Source organism: Ursus americanus, chromosome 15 (assembly GCF_024610735.1).
Source record: "Ursus americanus isolate L20-20 chromosome 15, mUrsAme1.1.p, whole genome shotgun sequence".
Classification (NCBI taxonomy): Eukaryota; Metazoa; Chordata; class Mammalia; order Carnivora; family Ursidae; genus Ursus; species Ursus americanus.
The window spans coordinates 57,025,687-57,048,155 of NC_142141.1; the positions used below are offsets into that span (position 1 = coordinate 57,025,687).

At 46.2% G+C, this 22,469-nt stretch overlaps 1 protein-coding gene across 3 annotated transcripts; it reads left to right on the top strand.

Annotated features, from left to right (window-relative positions):
- The first annotated feature begins 14 nt into the window (after window positions 1–14).
- On the top strand, window positions 15–19,134 carry ATPSCKMT (ATP synthase c subunit lysine N-methyltransferase). Of its 3 annotated transcripts, none has more exons than XM_045787141.2 (5): window positions 15–179; window positions 4,336–4,622; window positions 8,045–8,182; window positions 9,446–9,496; window positions 16,263–19,134. In XM_045787141.2, exons 2-5 carry the CDS (start codon window positions 4,566–4,568, stop codon window positions 16,425–16,427), a joined length of 411 nt encoding a protein of 136 aa, XP_045643097.1. In that variant the 5' UTR covers window positions 15–179; window positions 4,336–4,565; the 3' UTR covers window positions 16,428–19,134. The 3 variants fall into 3 exon arrangements, with proteins under 3 accessions (XP_045643097.1, XP_045643094.1, XP_045643095.1); XM_045787138.2 differs by lacking the exon at window positions 15–179 and adding an exon at window positions 283–364; XM_045787139.2 differs by lacking the exons at window positions 15–179; window positions 8,045–8,182 and adding an exon at window positions 283–364.
- Window positions 19,135–22,469: the final 3,335 nt, after the last annotated feature.

Consider the following 22,469-nt stretch of genomic DNA (forward strand, 5'->3'; position numbering starts at 1 on the left):
CACCCGAGACTAGTTTGACGCCAGACAGTACCTTCTGGAACCAGAGGCCTTAGGAAACATCTATATCTACGAAGCCGCGGGGGGGGGTTAAGTTCGAAGACACGGACGGGAAGTTAAAACCCACAAGCCGAGAGCAGATGGAACTCATTTGCCAGAGCTGTACAATGGAGAGCTTCCAGGTAGTGGGTCCCAACGAGGAACTCGTTTACTTGCAGCGTCACTTTCTCCCTCCGTCCCACCCGGCTCCGAGAAGATGGTAGAACCCACTTCCGGATTTCCACCCTCTCCGCCTCCTCCCTTCCCCCGCCTTCGTGACCCCCTTCCCCTAAAGCCTCAGGAAGTCTCGCGATGGAGGGAGGAGGCGGTGAGCCGGCGGGCGCTGCGGGCTGCAGGGGTGGCGGGTGCGGTCCCCACGTGGGGCTTGTGGTGCGCTGGCCGCTTCCCTGCGCGGATACGGCCGGGCGGGAGGGGGAGCCGCCGGAGCACGGGGCACAGGGCGCGGGCCGCTCGCTGGTACCGGCATCTAGCTGCCCGGAGTGGTTCTGAACGCTGACGGTGTCTGCTTCACGGTGTTCGGAGTTGTGAACTGGAGTCACACTGGGTGGGAGTCATACAGCGTGGCCGCCGACTGGGTCTTAGTGGAAGTGACTGAACCGCTTTGTGCCTCAGTTACCTTGCCTGCAAACATGGCAGGAGTGACAAGTGTATCAACCTTGCACAGTTCCTGAAAGGATTCAGGCAGAACGGTGCCTGCCCTTAGCAAGTTCTGTTTAAGTGTTTTGTCGAAGGAATCCCCATTTTGCACAAATAGTCCAGTAACCTGGGCACCGTGCTATAGCTAGTAAGAAGCAAGGTTGCACAGCCCAGCGCTAAGGGTCCCACTCTTAATTCTAGCTTTTTTTTTTTTTTTTAAAGATTTTATTTATTTATTTGACACAGAGAAGAAACACAAGCAGGGGGAGTGGGAGAGGGAGAAGCAGGCTTCCCGCTGAGCAGGGACCGTGATGTGGGGCTAGATCCCAGGACCTGGGGATCATGACCTGAGCAGAAGGCAGACTCTTAACTGACTGAGTCACCCAGGCGCCTAATTCTATCTTGATAGTACCCTGTTTGTGTTTGCTTGAGCAGAGTGGTCATTACCTAATATTTTATAGGCTTAGATTTGGCCATAAAAAGTGATAAAGTACAGTTGACCCTTGAACAATGTGGGGGTTAGGGGTGCCCGTGCAGCCTAAACCTTATAGTCAGACCTCCTCTGCAGTCGAAAATGCATGTGTAACTTTGGACTCCCCCAAAACTACTAATGTGTCGATGAGAAGCCAGTTACCATATTTCGTATGTTATATGTATTACATACTGTATGCTTACGGTAAAGTAAGCTAGAGAAAAGGTGTTATTAAAATCACAAAAGAAAATGTTTACTGTATCAAAAAATCCATGTTTCAGTGGATCTGTGCAGCTTAAACCGGTGTTGTTCAAGGGTATACTGTACTGATCCATGGATGTTGAAAACATGCCAAGTGAAAGAAGTCAGTCACAAAAGAGCACGTGCTATATGATTCCACTCCCATGAAAGTCCAGAATAGGAGCTCTGTAGAGACAAAGTCGATTAGTGGTTGCTTAGGGATAAGATGTGTGTGTGTGGGGTGATAGCTAAAGGTTAAGGGGTTTCTTCTTGAGGTAGTGAGAATGTTCTAGAATTGACTGTGGTGATGGTTACACATATCTATGAATATACTAAAAACCTTTGGATTATGTACATTAAATAGGCACATTGTATGGTATATAAGCTGTTAAAAATTAGAGAGCTCCCCCCGGACCCATAGTACGAGCCTAACAGTAGCAGATAACAGTCATCATTTACTCTCTCACCTTGAGCACTAAGTGCTTTATATGCATTATTTATTTATTCCAATAAACCCATGTGGTTAGTATTATTTCTGAATTTTACAGGTGAGGAACCTGAGCCTTGGCCAAAACTTCCCTAATGTTACACGCTAGTTAAGTTCTGTGACTTTAGAACTTTATGACTCAAATCCTTTTAACCACTGTACTGTATAATCGAAATACCCACAGGATAATTTTGCAGAGGCCTGGCAGATGGTACTTTGACTTTTTATGAAACCGTCAAATGCATGACTGTTTACTCTAGCATGTAAGTTCCTCCATACGATGCTGAAAAGTGTAACTGAAAACGTAATTAAAACTCTTGCTTTCTGTCAAACACCATCACCTTCCTAATCTTTACTTTTATCTTATCTCCAGCACCAGCAGTAGACTCTTGTTCTTGTTTCTGAGTTGGATTTCCACTGTGAAACCAGTTTTAAAACTCACTTTAGGGGACGTCAGGTGTCAAGAACAAAGCTCCACAGTGTGTGAGATGCTGGTGGTTGGTCAGTGCCTTGAGCATTGACTCACTGCAGAGGGCCAGCTTTTCGTGTGTTCTGTGTTCACATCTGTACCTCACAAGTTGTAACAGATCACCACATATCATGGGTATGGTAGACATACCCCCCCCCCCACCCAGGTCCAGGTCCTAATCTCTGGAACCTGTGAATATGTTACACAAGAGAATTTATAAATGGGATGATGTTAGGGCTTTGAGATGGGGAGATTATTCTGGCTTGTCTGGGTGGACCCAGTGTCCCCACAAGGGTCCCTATAAAGAAAAGGGAGGCAGGAGAGTCAGAAGGAGGTGTCCTGATGGAAGCAGAGGTTGGGGTGATATAGGGCCACTGGCTGAGGAGTGTGGGCAGCTTCTAGATGCTGGAAAAGGCAAGCACATCCATCCCACCCTAGAGCCTCCAGAAGGAACCCAGTGTTGCCAACCCATTTCAGATATCTGACCTCCTGACCTGTATGATAATAAGTGTGTGTTGCTTCAACCCTCTAAGATTTCTCACTGCAACATTGGGAAACTAATCCGAGGGCCTTTCCAATGGTTTATTAATTCTTGAAACCATGGATATTAACATCTTCAAATGACAAGAATCTGTTGTTCTCTCCCTCCCACCGCCCCCCCTACTGTCTTCTGTTTCCTATGATTCCGGTGTTTTGGGCCTTATCTTCTCTACTAGACTGGGAGCTGCTTGGGGGCAGTCTTGTTCCATGTAGGGTTCAGCACGTAGCCAACGGTGGACACGGTCAACATGTGCTGAGCAGTGTTCCAAGTGCGTTCCTTGCATCCATTTGTTTTGTCTGCACAGTGACCCTGTAATCCTCATGTTATAGATGAGAAAACCAAAGTTCAGAGAGGTGAAGGGTCATACCCTTAGCCAGGTGCACAGCCCAGGTCCTCAGTCGGGGTCATGCTCTTACTTGCTGTGCTGGGCTCCTCTGTAGTCAATTTCAAAATCATTTTCAAATCAGTTTCAATCAAGGAAACATGAGATCCTCTTAAGACTTGTATTTTAAAGGGAAAAACTCAAGGGGAGGGTATTTCAGGTATCATTCATCCTCTGTTTTCAAGTGATTGGAGTTACTTTATTCCATACCGCTGCATTGAAATGATGATTTTATCATTTGTTCTTCTTTGGATCTTCTTTAAAAATCTTACCTTTACCATACTTATTTTTTTTAGTGAAACCTGGTTTTGATCTCCTATTATTTGACCCTTGAATCAGTGCAAGTGGATTGTAGATACCTGACCAATTTTGATGTGAGATCTGTGCATCTTATTTGAAATAGGGTAGTAATCAGACATTTTAATACTTATTTGTGGAGCTTTGTTCTAAACCATAAAAATACGGAGTTCATGGTTAACGTCCGTATTAATGTGTATTTTTATTGAATTCATAAAATACCAAAGAGGAATGAATACATTGTTTTCTAAGGATGACGCCAAAAAAAAATTAGTATGTTGGAAAGAAAAGATTTTAGTCAGTCTCCCATTAGAATTGAATAATTTCCTCGAAAACACTTTAATTTAGTTGAAGAAATTTGGAATTCATGGAATCCTACATTTGTAATTTAGATTGTATTTAGCTAAATCATCCTTCTTTAAACAGAATGAGTTTGTCAGTAAGAGTTATAGAAAAAAAAAAAAAAACTAGGGGCGCCTGGGTGGCACAGCGGTTAAGCGTCTGCCTTCGGCTCAGGGCGTGATCCCGGCGTTGTGGGATCAAGCCCCACGTCAGGCTCCTCTGCTATGAGACTGCTTCTTCCTCTCCCACTTCCCCTGCTTGTGTTCCCTCTCTCGCTGGCTGTCTCTATCTCTGTCTAATAAATAAAAATAAAATCTTAAAAAAAAAAAAAAGAAAAAAAAAGAAAAAAAAAAACTACCTTGGATTTCAGATTTGATGCGATGTACGTATTTCCTGCTTGCTTCCCATCTAGGTACACCCCCGGAAATCCTTGAAGAAAGTCAGTCAGGATGTGTTCTACCTTCAAGTCTCGGAGCCAACAGTTTGAAGAAGAGCAGTTGGGGGTTCTTATTTACTGGGATTGTTGGTGGGACGCTGGTGGCCGTGTATGCCGTGGCCACACCGTTTCTAACACCAGCCCTCCGAAAAATTTGTTTGCCTTTTGTACCTGCAACTACAAAGCAGATTGAAAATGTTGTGAAAATGTTGCACTGCAGAAAGGGGTCCCTGGTCGACATTGGCAGCGGCGACGGGCGTATTGTGAGTTACGCTAAGACACTTGAAGCTTTCAGACTAGAGGTTTTAAAATTCCTGTTTTGTTTCTTTTTCTTTTGTATCAGGTTTTATTTAAATTCTGGCTAAATTAGTTAACGTAAAGTGTAGTATTGGTTTCAGGAGTAGAACTTAGTGATTGGTCACTTCCATACAACACGCAGTGCTCATCACAAGTGCCCTCTCTAATGCCCATCACCCATCTAGCCCATCCCAGCTTCACCTTTCTTATGAGGTTTATGCCAAGCCCTGCTAAATCTGACAATTTAATAAAGTAGTCGTGTATTTTGTGTGTTTTGGCCGAACTCTCAAACCCTCCAGCATGAATTAGAATTTATTTTTTTCAGATTTAATTTTTCTGAAAGGTGAAAGTGCTCTGTAGATTTGCTAGGTAAAAAGGAGCAATTAACTGGTAATTAAGAAATTTTCCAGTAAAAAAACTTGGGCCAGTAGAGGTAGTTTAATTAGAGGAAACGTGGAGTCGTGGAGTTTAATGTAGATGTTTACTTCTACGCTTTTCTGTGTTTATACATACATAATAATTCCCACTGGGTAATGTAGAGTTTTTCACAGAGCCAGAGCATTAACCCTCACTTATTCAAAGATCAAACTTTTAGTGATCTGGGCTCACTGACTCCAGCTGAGAACCTGTAAGTAAAGATTCAGGGCCAGTGACTCTCCCACGGGTGTCCCCAGCGTGTTCCTCCATGGGTATGGTGGCACCATCCATAGGCCCCCATCCAGTGATGACTGGGGAAGTGAGGACAGCATTAGTCAAGGCTCGAGTTCTGGAAACATTTGGGTGGAGACCAGCGGGGGTGTGACTCCTTTCACCACCCCCTGGAGCATGGACCTTGCAATGTCATCATGGTGACCCGAATAGCCAGGACAAGGTTAAAACATACCTCGTTTGTTTTTAGGAAATCAAGAGGTATATCTGTGAACCAGGAGGAAGTTGTAAAACCCAGTTTTGAATGCTTTACACTTCTGAGTAGTATCTTTGTGGTTTCCTTTTCTTCTTAAGGAGGCGACACTCTCGTTAAGGAGGGAAATTACGGGGCTCAGACAGCTCCTTCGGGATGCTCCCTGGAGGAGTGGTGGCAAGACCGAATGAGCAGAGACCCCAGGCCAGCCCGCTGTCCTCACCTTACAGAGGCCGTGGCCTTCTACAGTTGACTTTATTCTGACTCCTTCCATTTTACTTTTACCCGTTTTCAGCTTTGAGTGAACAGTCTTTAAATACTAAGGAAATGTGTAAGTAATTGCAGGTTCTCACTGACAGGTCATTTTGATTGCAAATTACACCTCTTTCACAAAACATTCTCCCAGCCAGATTCATTTTGCCCGCTGCTGTGCCATCAGTGATGGAGAGAGACAGTGGGTTTTCAGCAACTTCTCGTCAGGCTGACCCAGGGGTTGGCCAACCTAGAAGTGCTCTATCCAAAGCAAACCTGATGGTTGTGATGCTCGAGGTGAAATCTTTGACAAAAACATTAAAACTGAGTTTAAATCAGCATTATCTTGTCTATAAAGCTACATCGTTTTAGAAACCTGTCTTTAAATGGCGTTTTGAACCAAAGAATCAAAAGGACATTTGATTGGACATTTTCTCTTTTTTTTTTTTATTTTTTATTTTTTATTTTTTTATTTTTTATTTTTTTAAAGATTTTATTTATTTATGTGACAGAGAGACAGCCAGCGAGAGAGGGAACACAGCAGGGGGAGTGGGAGAGGAAGAAGCAGGCTCATAGCGGAAGAGCCTGATGTGGGACTCGATCCCGGATCGCCAGGATCACGCCCTGAGCCGAAGGCAGACGCCTTAACGACTGCGCTACCCAGGCGCCCCTCTTTTTTTTTTTTTAAAGGTTTTATTTATTTATTGGACAGAGACAGCCAGCGAGAGAGGGAACACAAGCAGGGGGAGTGGGAGAGGAAGAAGCTGGCTCCTAGCGGAGAAGCCTGATGCGGGGCTCGATCCCAGAACGCTGGGATCACGCCCTGAGCCGAAGGCAGACACCTAATGACTGCGCCACCCAGGGGCCCCTGATTGGACATTTTCTTTTCTTTTTTTTTTTTTTTTAAAGAATTTATTCATTTAACAGAGAGAGAGGCAGCGAGAGAGGGAGCATAAGCAGGGGGAGTGGGAGAAGGAGAAACAGGCTCCCCGCTGAGCAGGGAGCCTGATGCAGGGCTCGATCCCAGGACCTCGGGATCATGATCTGAGCCGAAGGCAGACGCTTAACGACTGAGCCACCCAGGTGCCCCTGGACATTTTCTGATTATAGACCAGAAATAGGAAGTAGTCATATCACTGGACCACATTAAGTTGCTGTTTTTCTTTTTTTTTTTTTTAATTAATTTAAAAATTTTAAGTTTATTTTTTAAAGTCCGGTGTAGTTAACATACAGTGTTAATATTAGTTTCAGGTGTATGATGTAGTGATTCAACAATTGTGTGCATTACTCCATGCTCGTTATTATAGGTGTACTGTTAATCCCCTTCACATATTTCCCATCCCCCCACCTGCCTCCCCTCTGGTGACCAGTGGTTTGTTCTCTATAGTTAAGTGTCTGTTTTTTTTGTTTGTATTTGTTCATTTGTCTTGTTAAATTCCACATATGAGTGAAATCATATGGTATTTGTCTTTCTTTGACTTATTGCACTTAGTATCATACCATTCTAGATCCATCCATTTGTTGTACATGGCAAGATTTCATTCTTTTTTGTGGCTGAGTAATATTCCATTGTGTGTGTGTGTGTGTGTGTGTGTGTGTGTGTGTACATATACACACACACCACATCTTCTTTATCCATTCATCTATCAGTGGATACTTGGGCTGCTTCCGTAATTTAGCATTTGTAAATAATGCTGCAATAAACATAGAGGCACGTATATTTTTTCAAATTAGTGTTTTCATGTTCTTTGGGTGGATACCCAATAGCGGAATTACTGGATCATATGGTAATTCTATTTTTAATTTTTTGGGGAACCTCCATACTTTTCCATAGTGGCTGCACCCAAATTTACATTCCCACCAGTAGTATACGAGGGTTCTTTTTTCTCCACACCATCACCAACACTTGTTTCTTGTGTTTTTTGATTTTAGCCATTCTGACGGGTGCGAGGTGGTATCTCATTGTAGTTCTGATTTGCATTTCCCTGATCATCAGTGATGTTGAACATCTTTTCATGTGTCTGTTGACCATCTGCATGTTTCTTTGGAGAAATGTCTTTTCATATCTTCTGCCCATTTTTAATTGGATTAATTGTTTTTTTGGTGTTGAGTTATGTAAGTTTCTTTACATATTTTAGATACTAGCCCCTTATTGGATATCATTTGCAGAGCTCTCCATTCAGTAGGTTGATGTTTTTCTTCTTACCTCGAATAAACACTGGCTTCTTTCTGTAGGTGATAGCGGCTGCAAAAGAAGGATTCGCAGCCGTTGGTTATGAATTAAACCCATGGCTGGTTTGGTACTCCAGATACCGTGCTTGGCAAGAGGGGGTGCAGGACTCTGCCAAGTTTTATATTTCAGATTTGTGGAAGGTATGTAAGGCAGAGAATGGTCCTAGGAAGTGCCAACCAAAACTTTGTAATTTGTAATTAGTATGATTAAAAACTGAAGAATGTATTTAAAGAAAAACAGTTAAAATACAAGTGTATATTTCAGCATAATGAAATGTGAACACCTTTTAAATTGATAGATTTACACATCAGCTCTCTTAGAGTACAAGCTTAAGGTTTTAGACCTGCTAGGTCATGTGAATTCCAAGAATTTGTTCAACTAACAAAGTTTTCATTTCTATTTATTACAAAATGATGAGATTTTTAAAAATCTCATTTGGAAATCTTATAAATTATAATATAGGCATTAACTTGTTGATGTCATTCTTGGTAAATGGCACTTTTCTCTGTGTACATGTGTGCAAGTGTGTGTGTACAGAGAGGTGTGTTTGTGTGTGGCTGCATGTGTACGGGTCTACAGAGAGAGATGAGTGCAAAAGACACAATCCACTATGTTGTCATGGTTCTTTCTGGTCTTCATAATGTATAAGATACTTCCAAGTTTATTTGTACTCTAAAAAAAGTCCTATAATTTTGCTCTAAGAATGCTCCATTAAATGTGTTTTCTTAAATAAGAATTTCCCATTGTAATGTTGTCATCAGTAGTTTATAAAAATTCACTTGAGTTTTGCTTGCATTGTTTTTTATACCGTATATACATAAACGATCTCTCTATAGAGTAAATAAGACTTTTATTGGGCAATAAGAATTTTGACTGGCAAAGCACTTTTCCCCCCAGTTTTTCAACTAAAGATCATTTTATTCCATTTTTTACTTAGTATTTTAGAGAAGAGGAGGGGCACTAGCATTTTAAGGTTGGCTCAACATAAAAGTCAGGTGCTTGTCCAGTGTCACACGTTCTTGCTGAGCTTAGTTTGGCAGATGGTGGAGAAGAGTAGAGAGTGTGGGTCAGGGCACAGATGGCCCAGAGCATCCGGCACGGCCACCAGCTGGTCACTGGATGAGTCACTGGCGTTTCCGACAGATGACCCCTGGGTGGGCCCTGCCGGGAGTGTCCCTGGGGGTGACAGGAGTGGCTTAGGGCAGGTGTTTGGAAAACTGCAGTGGATTGAATTAACAGAAGTGTAAACGTGGATTCTTCTCGTGAAATCTTAAAGGGAGCCACTCTTTGTGAAAACCTACTATTTGAGGAAATGGGAAATTGCTACTCGTTTTGAAACAAAAGTTAAGCTTGATGTTTGGCCTTTTATAACTAATCTGTGCCTCATTCCTCCTCTCCTTTAGGTTACTTTTTCGCAGTACTCAAACGTCATTATTTTCGGTGTGCCTCAGATGGTGAGTATGTGTCCTCCTGCCCCCTGGTTGGCTGGCTTTAGGTCTTGTGTAGTCCCTCCAGCTCTAACAGGCCACCTCCGTGTGGCCGCCCACCTGTGTGCCCAATGGCAGCTCCCCCGAGATTCCAGTGGGGGTGGGGGGGACACGTCGGATTTCACTTTACTGGCTTGACAAACTTCCTCAGGGCCTTAAAAGTTTAATTGTAAAAGATTCAGTCATGTCGTTAAAACTTTTGCTTCAGATAAAATTCTCAATGATCTACCTAAGCCCTAAAAACTCCAATCTGGAAACGACTTTATGAGCTCCCAGTGTCTAATGTCGTTGGAGATTTTCGCGGCTGCTCACTTAACAGCCAGCGGAAGTCACTTGGGAGAGTTAATGGCATGTTCCCTTCGAATTGATCATTCTCTGATTCTGCAGAAAGGCAGTTTTCAGGGCGGGCGAGCATCGACTAGTTCCGGTTGACCTCAGCTGAGTGATTTGTATCGAACTTAGATTTCATACTTTAAAAAGTGAAAACACCGTGGCATCGCACTGTACGTGGTTCCAGATTTAGCCTATGGAAAGATGACCAGGTTGGGGTGCTTTCATTGTAATTGTTGGTTTACAGACCATAGAGAGAAATCCCTTTTGGCTTTTCAAGGTCTGTAATTGTAGCCGCAATAATCGTGGCAGAATTGGATGTTTGCTGAAATGCCACTATATAACTGATATGTATGGCTTGTCATATAAAAAAGAAGGGAAATTTACTTTTTTGTTGTTTTGTTTTCTTAGTCACACCTTTTTGTATAAGACAGCTCATCGCTTGAGAAATTTATTCTTACTATTAGGAACTTCAGTACAATGCCACTTTTATTTAAGTCGATTTAGAAGTGCTGTTGTTACATATTCTTGAAAGTAGCAGGATTCTGTTTGGAATTTTCAGGAAGCCTAAAATTAAGATGAAATATTGGTGTTCACACTTGTTATAGAAACGAAAAGGGGCGTGATCCCTAGTCACTGTAAAGAAACTGTTTGGAATGCTAGCGTTGCTGTGGCCTCTGACGGTTATCTACTCCTGATGATGTTTGGGCAGCATGTTGGAGCAAATAGATTTAATTTGAATTCCATGCTTTATAAAAAGAGAAAGTTGATGTTTACTGCAACTTCCATGCCATCCTGAGAGGCCAGCCGGTGGTGGCCTGAGGTGTGGGCTCACGAGGCCACAGCAGCTCCACTCCAGAGGGGGGCAGCCGTGGCCTATAGAGGTCACGTCGTCTCTGCGTGGCCTGTGGGTTCCAACCCCTTGTGCGTCTTACCATGTTTTAGCGTCGTCAGACTCAGGAAATAAGAGTCCTATTTTTTTGATGAATGCTTTTGCAGTTATTGTCCATCTTCCTGTATGCAGAGAAACCTTAAACAAGGAAGTTGTGGCATTTCACTGTTCCCAAGAAAAAGGGGAGCAGCTGAAAACACGAAGCAGCCACGTTCCGTGGAATGAGAGGGATTCAGCCAGTGGGCAGTTTTCCATGCAGGTGGCCTGTTCACAAGACCCACAGGGGCTCATTTGTGGGTGCAAGGCCTCACTTTTCACCCTCACCGAGCTTTGCCTACATGGAGACAGTGAAGGGGAGGGAAGGTGCTGTCTGGGGGGCAGGGGCCAGCTCTGCTCTCTGGAGTCCAGGAGCCCTGATGGGGCTATCTTCCAGTGAAATGCACTTCCCTTGTCTGAGCACTGGTCGGCTTGGCAGCGTGGCTCAGCAAAGCCCACGTAGCACCCACGTTTCCTGTGGCAGCTGAGCCACATATAGGCCACAGGGAGCCAGGAGAATGCTTAGGGAACTGGAGAGGTAGAAGCCTGGTGTGAAAATCATCTACACCGCTCCTGGTTCCTAACAGCTCTGTGCTTTCGTGTATCTAACCGGCCAGGGGTAAGGAATCTCATCTGAATCTGGTGAATCCAGTCCTAGCACGGTAAGACCCACATTCAAATCCAGCCTGTGCTCCTCTTTTCAAAATGTGAGACGGATCAATTGCGTCCTTGTGTAAAACCCACTTGGGATGTCTTGCTGCTTGAAAGCAGCGAAAATAAGGTGCAATTACTCCACCGGGCCTGAGGCCTGTGTGGAGTGGCCCCTGCTTCCCTTAGCTTTCTGTGCGTCAGCGCTCTGTCCTTCTCTTGGCCCCGGGACTCCACGGTGTGAGCCGTGTTCTTCCCTCTGACTTCAGTCCCCCCAGCTCTGGGCCTGGTTGGTGAACACCTCTTGACCACTCACAGGTCAGGTGTCCTTTCCTCCAGGAAGTCGTCCCTGATTGCCCGGTGAGACAAACCCCAGTGCCCCTGTTTTCTATCCGCACGGTGCCTGTTCTCTTCTCCGGAGTGAGTTATCGCACATTTCCTTACGCGGTGGCTTCGGCAGGTTTGCCGCGGACACTGTGGTGTAAGTTCAAGAGCAAGCTTACTGCCAGGCCAGCGCGGCAGCCCCCGCACAGAGTAATGACTCAGGAAATACTGGAGAAATGAATGAAACTACCCAGTAAGGACACTTCCTGGTGGGCTACTAAATGTCATAACTTCAAAGACTATAATTTTAGTTGTGAATCATGTTGTGAATTGATGAACATAAATGTTATCATCATATTCTGATAAAGATAAATGGCGACGGGATCACGTGTCCTTTGTTCATTCATTCGACAAGTATTCGGTGCCATGAAGTGCCAGACTGCATTCTAATCACCTGGGATACTTTAGTGAATGGAATAGAGAAACATCCCTCCCCGAGGTGCCTAGATGCTAGGGGGAGAGCGGATATTAAATGAGGTCCCTGTATAAAGGGCGCCAGGCTGGCTCAGTCAGCAGGGCATGCGAGTCGTGATCTCAGGGGTGTGAGCTCCACGTTGCGCATAGAGGTTACTTAAAAAACGAATAAGCAAAAATGTCCAACAGGAGTAAGTGCTGTGGGGTGAAGTAAAGCAGGAGAAGGAGGGGCAGAGACAGTGTCCCTGGGCAGGGGACACCAGGAGGTATGGGGATTGGGCCAGGCAGAGCCACCACGGAGGCGCCCCATGGAACCCCTCTTGGGTTCCAGCCACAGCTGGGAGGTAGGTGTGGCGGGAGGAGGGAGAGGTGATGCCAGAGAGGAACTAGGGGCCCAGCGTGGAGGACACTGTGCTGTTGGAATGCAGGAGCCCTGGCGGAGTTGAGCAGGGGTTGTAAAGCATCCCGGGCTGCTGTGTGGAGATCGGACGTGGGTAGAAGGTGGGAGACGGGGTAGGAGCTCTTGCAGGCAGCCCGTGTGCTAGGCTTGTGCCAGTGAGCAGAAGCTGATACGAAGTGGTCGAGTTCTGCACGGGTTGAGTAGATGGCACTGACGGCATGCGTCCAGTGGGGGGCGGGCAAGAGAGAGGAGCCGTTCCTCCAGAATTTTGGCCAGAGCAACTGGGAGTTCGCAGTTGTTACTGAGCTGGGAAGGGTGCAGGCAGCGCCGCTGGAGGGGGAGGGTCAGGAAGCCTGACGTGTGTGTGGAGGTGTGAGGTTGGCAGTGTGGATAGAGGGGGTCTGGGGCTCAGGAAGGAGAGGGGGCTGGAGATTGGGCATCAGCTCCCAGCAGGAGTTTGAAGCCCAGGAGGGGCTGAGGTTCCCTGGGGAGGGGGCAGAGCTGGTCCAGGCCCGAGCTCCAGCCCCTGACAAATGAGGGGCACCCAGCAAAGGACTCAAGAGGAGGAGTTGGGTAGGAGGAAAGCCCAGGGGGTGGGGGTTACCCTAGGGCCAAGTAAAGCCAGTGTTTTGGGGAGGAGGGAGCCATCACGTGGCTGAAGAACTGCTCTTGGGCATGGCTGCTTGCTCTTACATCTTTGAGCTGGTTTCAACTTACGTTTAAGGTTTTGAAGATGTAATTAGGATATGATGAGTTCATGTCACTTTGAAACCTCTAATTGTATGAATAATTTTGAATTCCATTAGACAGACGTGACACATCACTGCCTCTCTTTGTGCATGATATCAAGACCCAGGTTCATTGCATATTTATGTGTGATTGACTCAGTTAATTTCTTACCATTGAAATAGCTCCTTTCATTTGTAGGTTTATCTTGACTTAGCATATGACAGTCGTTGGGAAATAAAAGAAACTGGAAAAGAGAAAAGAATAATGATAACATGAATACGTTTACAATGATCCTTTTGATGAACAAAATTACTGTGAGAAACCTCTGATATTTTGGAAGAACACATATTGTCTCATTCTTTGCTTATTTAATTTTTCCCTCAAGGAACAAAACTTTTTTTTTTTTTTAAAGAAATCTTTTATTGGCTGTTAAGAGAGTAGAAATATCCCGTCCTTAATGGAATTTACTCTTGGTTACCTTGGTATTAATTGTAATGAAGAATCAGAGTTTTGGCTCACTCTAGCCAGAGGTCACACAGAGGACTTTCCCCAAGCCACTTTTTAAAGATATAGGTCAGGAATAAAGTCTTCATAGAAGGACTATTGATTTGTTTGTCTTGATTTATTTGGTTAGTTTTAAAGGGATTAGTTTTTGCTCAGATCTTGGTTTTGAGATATCATTTCCCATTTAGAGGAACCAGGAATGTCTGAGAGGTAGCTGATCTGAGGGCTGAGGACGGGGATCGATATAAAAGCCTGGGGCATTTTGAGCAGAGCATATTTGACCAAATATGAACAAGTGTTCAGAGAATATTTGTTGGGAGTGCATCCAAAGGACGGAGAGGCCAATGTGAGGAGGCTCCCCGGGGCCAGACTGGGACAGTCTGAGCATCAGAAGAAACAAGGATGATAGTAGATTAGAACCCCTTGAACAGAATAGGAACCTAGGAGCTCGTATTTACGGCGACAGGTACACAGGTAGAAAGAAGGGAGAGCTCTTCCTTGCCCTAGAATGCCGACTGTCAGTCTAGAAGGAATGACAGAATTAGCAAAATTGCCACTTTGCCACCATACTGTGAAAATTAACTCGGGCCAGAATCATCAAGAACGCTACATCTAGTGGGGGGCAGTTCGATGAGCAGCAGGAGATTTACATCATCTCAAGCTACCTCCGACAATAATTCATTCAAAATTAGTAACCATTGTGGAGACAGCAGATATCACCCTAACCGGGTGGTGACCATCACTCTCAAAGCAGAAAGTCCCCGTGGGCACCTGATAATGGGGCCCTGAGAAGCTCACAGCCCCACTTGTGGGGCACTGCCCATGATGCACATGCTGAATTGTCATGAGCAGACATCAGGAGAACCCGAGGTGAGGGCCACCGGTGAATACCTGGGCTGTCTTCCTAAAGATGTGGTCATGAGAGACAAAGGAAGATGGAAGAACTGTGCCAGGTAAAAGTAGATTAAGAAAACATGATAGCTAAATGCAGCATGGCCTCATGGGGAAAGTGTCACAAAGGATATTATTGGGACATTTGGCAAAATTGGAAGGCTCTTGGCATTATTATTGGAATACAACCTTAAATTTCCTGAATTTGATAACTGAGCTGGAGCTGTGTCTTAGGGAATACTGAAGGATCAAGGAATAAAGGGGCGTGTTGTAACATCTTCTCAAATGGTTTAGGAGAAATATTCATAGAGGAAGACAGCAAATCAGGTAAAGCAAATATGATCAACTATTATACATTGGTGAACCTGGGTGAAGGAATACAGGAATCCTTTGTTCTATTTTTGTGACTTTTCTGTAAATTTGAAATTCTTTCAAAATAACAAATTAAAAGAAGTGGGAAAAATAGTTTTAGTACTTAAAATGGTAGGATCTGAGAATCAATTTTTAAGCAGTTGTTTATTTCTTGATATAATTATAATGTCAATACTTCTAGCAGGTAGACTGGTAATAAAAGGATATAAAAGTGATAAATAAGAGGATTTTACTTTTTATAAGTTATGTTGATTGTGAAGAAGTTGTCCGTGAATTATAAATTTTGAAGAATTATGAATATTTCATTATATTTCAAGTTAGTAGAATGAGTATATTTTTTCATAGTGTTATTTAGTAGTACCATATTTCACTGAATCTAGATGCTATTAATTTTAGGATGTACCATTGCTGTCGAGAAAGAAAAAATTACTGCCAATGTAATTCTAAGACTATGTCAATTGTAAAATGTATCCCGATTTCCAAGATGTTAGAACATGTGGGAAAATGTGTTAAATAGTTGAGACAGGGTGGGTTAAAATGTTAGGTGGGCAGATAATTTAAAGCTGCTTCTCATTTTATTATTTACTTTTAAATAAAGGTATTTTATTTTTGGGGAGGCGGAGGGAGAGAGAGAGAATCTCAAGCAGACTCCCCGCTGGGTGTGGGGCTCAGTCTCATGACCCTGGGATCTCGACTGGAGCCAAAATCAAGAGTTGGACACTTAACCGACTGAGCCACCCAGAAGCCCCTGTTGTTAATGTCACTTCTGTGTTTTAGTGGATCATTTGATAATGTATTTATGCCCCGAAGGGATCTTATTTACTAATTTTTTTTTTAAAGATTCTATTTATTTGAGAGAGACTGAGAGAAAGAGAGAGCACAAGTTGGGGGCAGAGGGAGAGGGAGAAGCAGGCTCCCCACTGAGCAGGGAGCCCAACGTGGGGCTCGATCCCAGGACCCTGAGATCATGACCTGAGCCGAAGGCAGATGCTTCACTGGCTGAACCTACCAGTCGCCCCTACAGTTCCAAATTTTTGCACAGGTATTTTCAGGCACTCAGATCCAAAAGAACGTTTAGGAATCTTTTCCTCCGACTCAGCGCTTACTGAAATAACGGCTGTCGTTCTGCACAGATGCCGCGGTTGGAGGAGAAACTTGCGCTGGAACTTCAGGATGACGCCAGAGTCATTGCTTGCCGGTTCCCTTTCCCTCGCTGGACCCCAGACCACGTCACCGGGGAGGGGGTGGACACCGTGTGGGCCTACGATGTGAGCAGTGTGAGAGGCAAGAGGTCCTGAAGACCCGTGCATTTCCGGTCGCTCATTGAAATGTAGACTTTATTGAGCACGATTTCCCAAGTATTGGTGGTCTTCGATTTTATAGAGACTTCCAGCTGTGTCTTCAGCAAAGAGTATATTTTTCTTCAGTATGGAATGAAAAACTATTACTTTCCTTGACTTTTGGAAAACAAACAGAAGTTAAGAAGAGCAGGTAGATTTAAAGTCCCTTTTCACGGTATATTCAAAAAAGTGGCCTTACTTCTTTTCCATGCACTCAGACGTGTGAAAATATGAATGAGTGGTAGTCACATTGACGTGCGGGAAAGATGTGAACAGCTCTTCACATTATGAAAAATACGATGTAACGCCAGAGGTGAAAATAAACACTTTTTAAAGAGGGTATGTGTTTGCAAATATTTGTAGTTTCCTCCGACTTCATTCGTACTTAAGATTTATGTCTTTCTTTTCTGTACTTCATCGTAAAACTTTAATTCGTTCCAAGGCTAGTGGATTACTGTATTTTATTGAATCTGAGTTGTGTACGTGTGTGTAAATGTGTGTGTATAGACGCACATTTGAATATTTCTGAAATGGTGGCGTACCTTCCAGTCGGTGTTTTGTGTCTGTGATCGGCAGTGTTGTCCATCGTGATAGAGTTGTACGTCAGCCAGCATTGATGGTATCTCAGGTTTGAGTTAATGTGCTCAGAGAAGCTGATGATGGAGTGGAGTAGTTGGCAGTAACATCACAGTAAAATAAGCAGACATGAGCTTGGCATTCAGCCAGCCCTGAGATCAGATCCCTGCCTGGCCACCAGCAGGAGGCCCCGGACCAGTGGCTTGCCCCTCGTGGAGCCTTGCTTTCCCCGTTATCTCGAGGACCTGTTGGGATAATGATAGACTGAACAGGGGACTTTTTTGGGTGAACTCATGACACAAAGTCTTCGGTCTGTAAGTGGTGTTTATTGTTTTAAATACTAAAGAAAAGCTTATTTACAGAAGTTATGGATTATTTCTGCTAATCACTTCTTGCTTTATGAAAGCCGCCATTTATGTAATATTTCTCATTTACGAGAGGAGACTTGACTGAGATAAAGACAAGTTAAGGAAAAACTTTGAATGGGAATAGACAAGTTTCATGTATCTGAAAGTTAGTATTAAATGGGGGCTCGAGTAATTCCCGTGCATCACAGGAAAGCATTGAGCTCCTGATCATACACACCTGTAACCCAAATACCAACCCGTCTTCACAGAGGTTTGATAAAGTGAGACGGTTTATATTTTTAACTAAACTCCTGAAACTGTGATCTGTTTGATAATTGTCATTTAAATGAGCAGCAACCCAGGGACTCATTCATTCATTTATTCAGCAAATACTTACCGAGTGTCTACTGTGCAATAAGCTTTTCTGACTCAGGGGTGAATAGACCTGCAAGGCCTCTCATCTTATGGAACGTATATTCTAGAAGAGTGAGATAGACAAATACTAGAGTGAATGTTAGCATGTGTGATGTTCTTTGAAAGAAGTCAACAGTGACAGTCATGGGTATGTGTCAGGTTTTTGGCTGCTACTGTCCATCCCTTCCCAATGGCCCCCGATTTCTTTCTGAGGAATGAGTTCTCTCTGATGGTGTGTGTTTTGGTGTCTGCCCCTCCCTGTCACTCCTGCCAGCCCTGTGACTCGGCTGGGCATGCTCGGAGAGGGACCCATCACAACTCCCTGCCGGGCAGGTGCGATGGGCGGAGGCAGGGTTTTGTGGAACCTTGGATGTATTCAGTAAGTTTCTAGACACGCTCCTGGCGGATTACTGGAGGCATCAGGCTATCAGCAAAGATACGTATAACTTGCTGTTTTGGGGTTTCTCCTTTAGCTTCCCAGGAACTAGACGATGCCTGGTCCCGTAACCTCAGAATAAAATAGACCATTTCACAGAAGTGTTGACGTTCATGGAGTTTGTAAGACCTTTAATTGATTTTTTTCAGTTGTGCCTTGAAGTAGCCTGTAAGTGACCTGTAAGAATTTTCTCGTAGAGGTTATCTTGGCTTCTCTGACTGGCTGGTTTCAATGATCAGTTACTGGGTTGAGGGTATTGATTAAGTTTGCACACGGCACAAGGCAGGGAGTGAGAGCGACTATTGTTGATGTCAAAAGTCAGATTCAAAAATGTCTGACAGATTGAAATCAGGGATGAGTGCTAACTTGATAAAATTTGAAGTTAAAACAAACAAAAAACAACCGACAAGAATAGAAATAGAGCTTAGTGGTGACATAGCCAAACAGTAGCTGTTGTGACCAGACAGGGAGGTTCCGTCGACATTCAGCTCAATGCCCCGAGCACATTCCCATCTGATTGCATCTTTCTCTAAAAGCTTGGCCCCAGGATTGCAACCCCTGCCCTCCCCGGGTGTCCCAGGGGGGCTTCGTCAGACCCTCCACCAGTTCTGGCGTTCGGACTCCCTGAAACGCTTGGTTCCACCAAGAGGCTGTGAAACCAGGTTTAAAAGACTTACAAACTGAGGGGCGCCTGGGTGGCACAGCGGTTAAGCGTCTGCCTTCGGCTCAGGGCGTGATTCTAGCGTTATGGGATCGAGCCCCACATCAGGCTCCTTTGCTGTGAGCCTGCTTCTTCCTCTCCCACTCCCCCTACTTGTGTTCCCTCTCTCGCTGGCTGTCTCTATCTCTGTCGAATAAATAAATAAAATCTTAAAAAAAAAAAAAAAAAAAAGACTTACAAACTGAGACTCTTCCAGATACACCGTGTTTACCGTTGCTGAGAGATGGCGTACACTGTGACAAGCCACAGCCACACAGAGCAGAAAGAGTGCGAGATTGCTGACGTTTCCACCTCGCACCACACCTCTGCCGAAGCACATGCCCTGATGGCCCAGGGAGGGAAGGAGCTGCCGTGAAGGCATGGACGTGCTCACGGGCGGGAGTCTTCTGAGCTTGTGCTGTAACGCGTGTTTCCTAGACGACCCGCAGGCCTCTGGGCCACGCCGGAGCGTTTCTCACCTGGCCCGGGCACCCGGGTCTGCAGGCCTCTGACTCAGGCACCCGTCGTGGCTGAAGGTGTGCAGACACTGCTCGCTCTGATCCCACGGCCATCTCCCCTCTTTCTGGGTAGCAGACATCCCGGGCTTCAGGTGGCAGGCACTGATGTGTTCAGGGACCATGGGCCCCGCCAGTTGTCTGATCCCATCCTCTGGGCGTCAGGGCGGGTGGTGGGCCATGCGCATGTGATCCCGTTCCTGCCCATGAAGTTTGAAGGGACATCTGCTGGGAGCTTTGGGAACGGTTTTGTTGCGAACAGAAGGAGGTGCTTGAGGAGTAAGCATCCTTCCTGTCGTCGGGCAGGCTGTAGAACGCAGAAACACCTGACATTGTTGCAGCCACCAGGGGGAATGTGAAGATGGGAGCCAGGGGGCTGGTGGAGCAGAAGGATGGACAGATTCCAGGTCTTTGACGAGACACGGAGTTGCTGAACTGACCTGGAGCCTCCGACTTCAGGGCATCTTATGTGGGGCAACAAACCCACATGGTTGCTCCTGCCGGTGTGGTGGTAGTTGTGCCCTGTGGCGGCCTGGCCGAGACAGTAGGGTGTGAGGCTGAAGCTGGGTGAGGGAGCCTGGCGGTGTGGACTGCAGGCGCCCCTGAGCCCACTGCCCTGTCCGGAGGGCACTGCAGGAGCAGGCACTCGCTTGGCCAGGTCAGAAGCACGTCTGGAGTATTTGAGAGGGACGGAGAGCGCCCACGGCGGGAGGCCCCGCTCCCAGAGTGGCGTTTGGGCAATTGTACCAGGTACTTGGACCCAGCTTTCACCACAGGCAGGAATCCTCCTGGGTGGGCTTCCTGTTCCTGGGGGCATGGGCAGGGCTGAGTAACCATGGAGCCTCAGCCACATCCCTGCACCCAGGGAGTTTTGTCGGGGGAAAGATGATTCCTCGGGATCAGAAAGGAATTAGTAAAAGGAAGGGAAAAAAACACCCAGATTGCCCTCTTGGCGGGTGGGGCTGCCGAGGGGAGGAACCATGATGTGGACCACGCGTTTGTGTCCTTAGGTTGAAGTCCTGACCTTCCATGTGACCGTATGATCACCTGGAGAGGTGCTTAGGTCCTGGGGTGGAGCCCTCCTGAACGGGCGACCTCAGAGAGCTCCTTCCTCTCGCCACGTGAGTGGGAAGACAGCCAGCTATGAACCAGGAAGGGGCTTCTCACCGGACACCCAGTGTGCTGCCGTCGGAATCTGGCACTTCTTAGCCTCCGTAGCTGAGAGGAATAGATACTTGTAGTTTAAGCGCCCCCGGCTGCAGTGTTCTGTGATAGCGGTCCAAGCTGGTCATCTAGAAGAGCCCACCAGCACTCTCCAGACTTGCCCCCGCTCTAGCCATCGTTGCCGGGGCCTGCATGAGGTATGGAAGTTGAAGGGAGCCAAGCTTCAAGAGGATTCTCCCCCGTGCCAGCTGGGAAGAGCAGGAAACCATCCCCTCGACGTAATGGTCAGGGCTGGTGGGCTGGGTGGGCTCCCAAAGTTCCACTGAATCCCCCTGTCTGGACAACCGTCAGGGGGCGTGGTTGGCACCATCACAGGGGGCAGCTTCCCTGGGAGGGGTCTCTTCTGTGCCTCCCAGCTCACACGGAGGATGCTTTTGGCACAGTTTGTCCCTAAACCCACATAGATGATCTAAAAAAACCCAGAGGCAGAGGAAGAGGAGACAAGCAGACATGAATTCTAGATGGTAAAGGGCCTTGAGAACCTGTCCTACGAGGCACAGTTCAAGTGGTTGTGGATGTTTTCCCGGGATGAGAGGATCCTTAGAGGAAACAGGACAGACGTTTCCCAATGTTTGAAGGCTTGCCAAGCAGAAGAAGAAAGGAAAAGTGATAACGAGCATGATGACTGTGTACCAGGAGTTTCCGTGCACAGAAATACCCCTATTCCCATCTCTGGGGAGGAGGCACTGTCTGCTGACTTTTTTCATTCTTAACCACAGGCACTTGTGGTCGACTTGCTCAGTGCCGACCAGACTCAGGAGCAGAGTCTTGCTACCCTTGGTTGCTTACCCGCAGTTAGACCTGTTCTGACCGGCTCTGAGGCGGAAACTTGGCTCTGAGCATCGGTGCTAAAGGGACGGGAAGCCACAGCTCAGTCTGAGGTCCGGTTTTCGTGAAGTCCTTTGAGGTTAGAATGCGTTGCCTCTGGCCGTGGTGACTTTGTTGTCACTGGAGGTGCCGCCGCAGAGGGCTGGACAGCCACACGGTGGGGATGTGGCAGCAGGGATCCGGCAGCGAGCAGGCGCCGTGTCTTGAAATGACCCGAAATGACCACATGTGTTCCAGCCTTAGCGGGACCGCCCGAACCCTTTGAGCAGAACCCAGCGGGTCTGTGAGGCGTCCGAGCAGCCATTCGCATCGAGGGCATCTCGCACAACTCCAGTGTACTTAGCCTCCCCCAGCAGAAGCCGTGGGCAGCTTTTTACTCTGGTATACGAAACAAAAGCAGCCGGAATCTTGGAATCTCGGGGAAGCCGATGCAGGACAATATGCTTTATCAGAGGTCCAGCAGAGAAGTGGTAATGCTCAGAGAAGAAGGTTGGAATCCGTTAAACCCCAGAGGGCTTAGCTGCAGTTGTGTTCCCCATGTTCTGATGAGAACCAGGAGACTGTTCTCGAATCCGCTGCGAGAAATACATGAGGAATGGTGCCTCATCCCCTTCTAAGTGACATTGTCCCACCCATCACCTTGTCAAGGGAGCAGCTTTACAAGGACCCAGGGCTCTCTGACCTTTCTCCAGTTGATTGGACCAGAGTCTGGCATTGGAGCCAAACACTGTAGAGATGAGATGGGCCATGCAGATTCCATAAACTGGGCAACAGAAAGATTGGGGACATCCAAGTGGAAGTTAAGGTCTTGAAGTTGAGGCCAGAGGACTGTGGAGGGCCATGAGAGACGGGAGAGTAACAGGTTTTTCTCTGGGTGAAGGGCTCAGTCCTGGGAGCAGACCACAGTCCTGCGGAGTAGGACCCTGTCACGGGCCTGCCCCTGCCACCCCAGGGGGCCCA

Excerpts from the sequence above, each read along its gene's own strand:
- ATPSCKMT (XM_045787138.2), top strand. Across the intron at positions 4,623-8,044 it reads GCAGCGGCGACGGGCGTATT|GTGATAGCGGCTGCAAAAGA; the intron begins GTGAGTTACGCT and ends TTCTTTCTGTAG. Across the intron at positions 9,497-16,262 it reads TTTTCGGTGTGCCTCAGATG|ATGCCGCGGTTGGAGGAGAA; the intron begins GTGAGTATGTGT and ends CGTTCTGCACAG.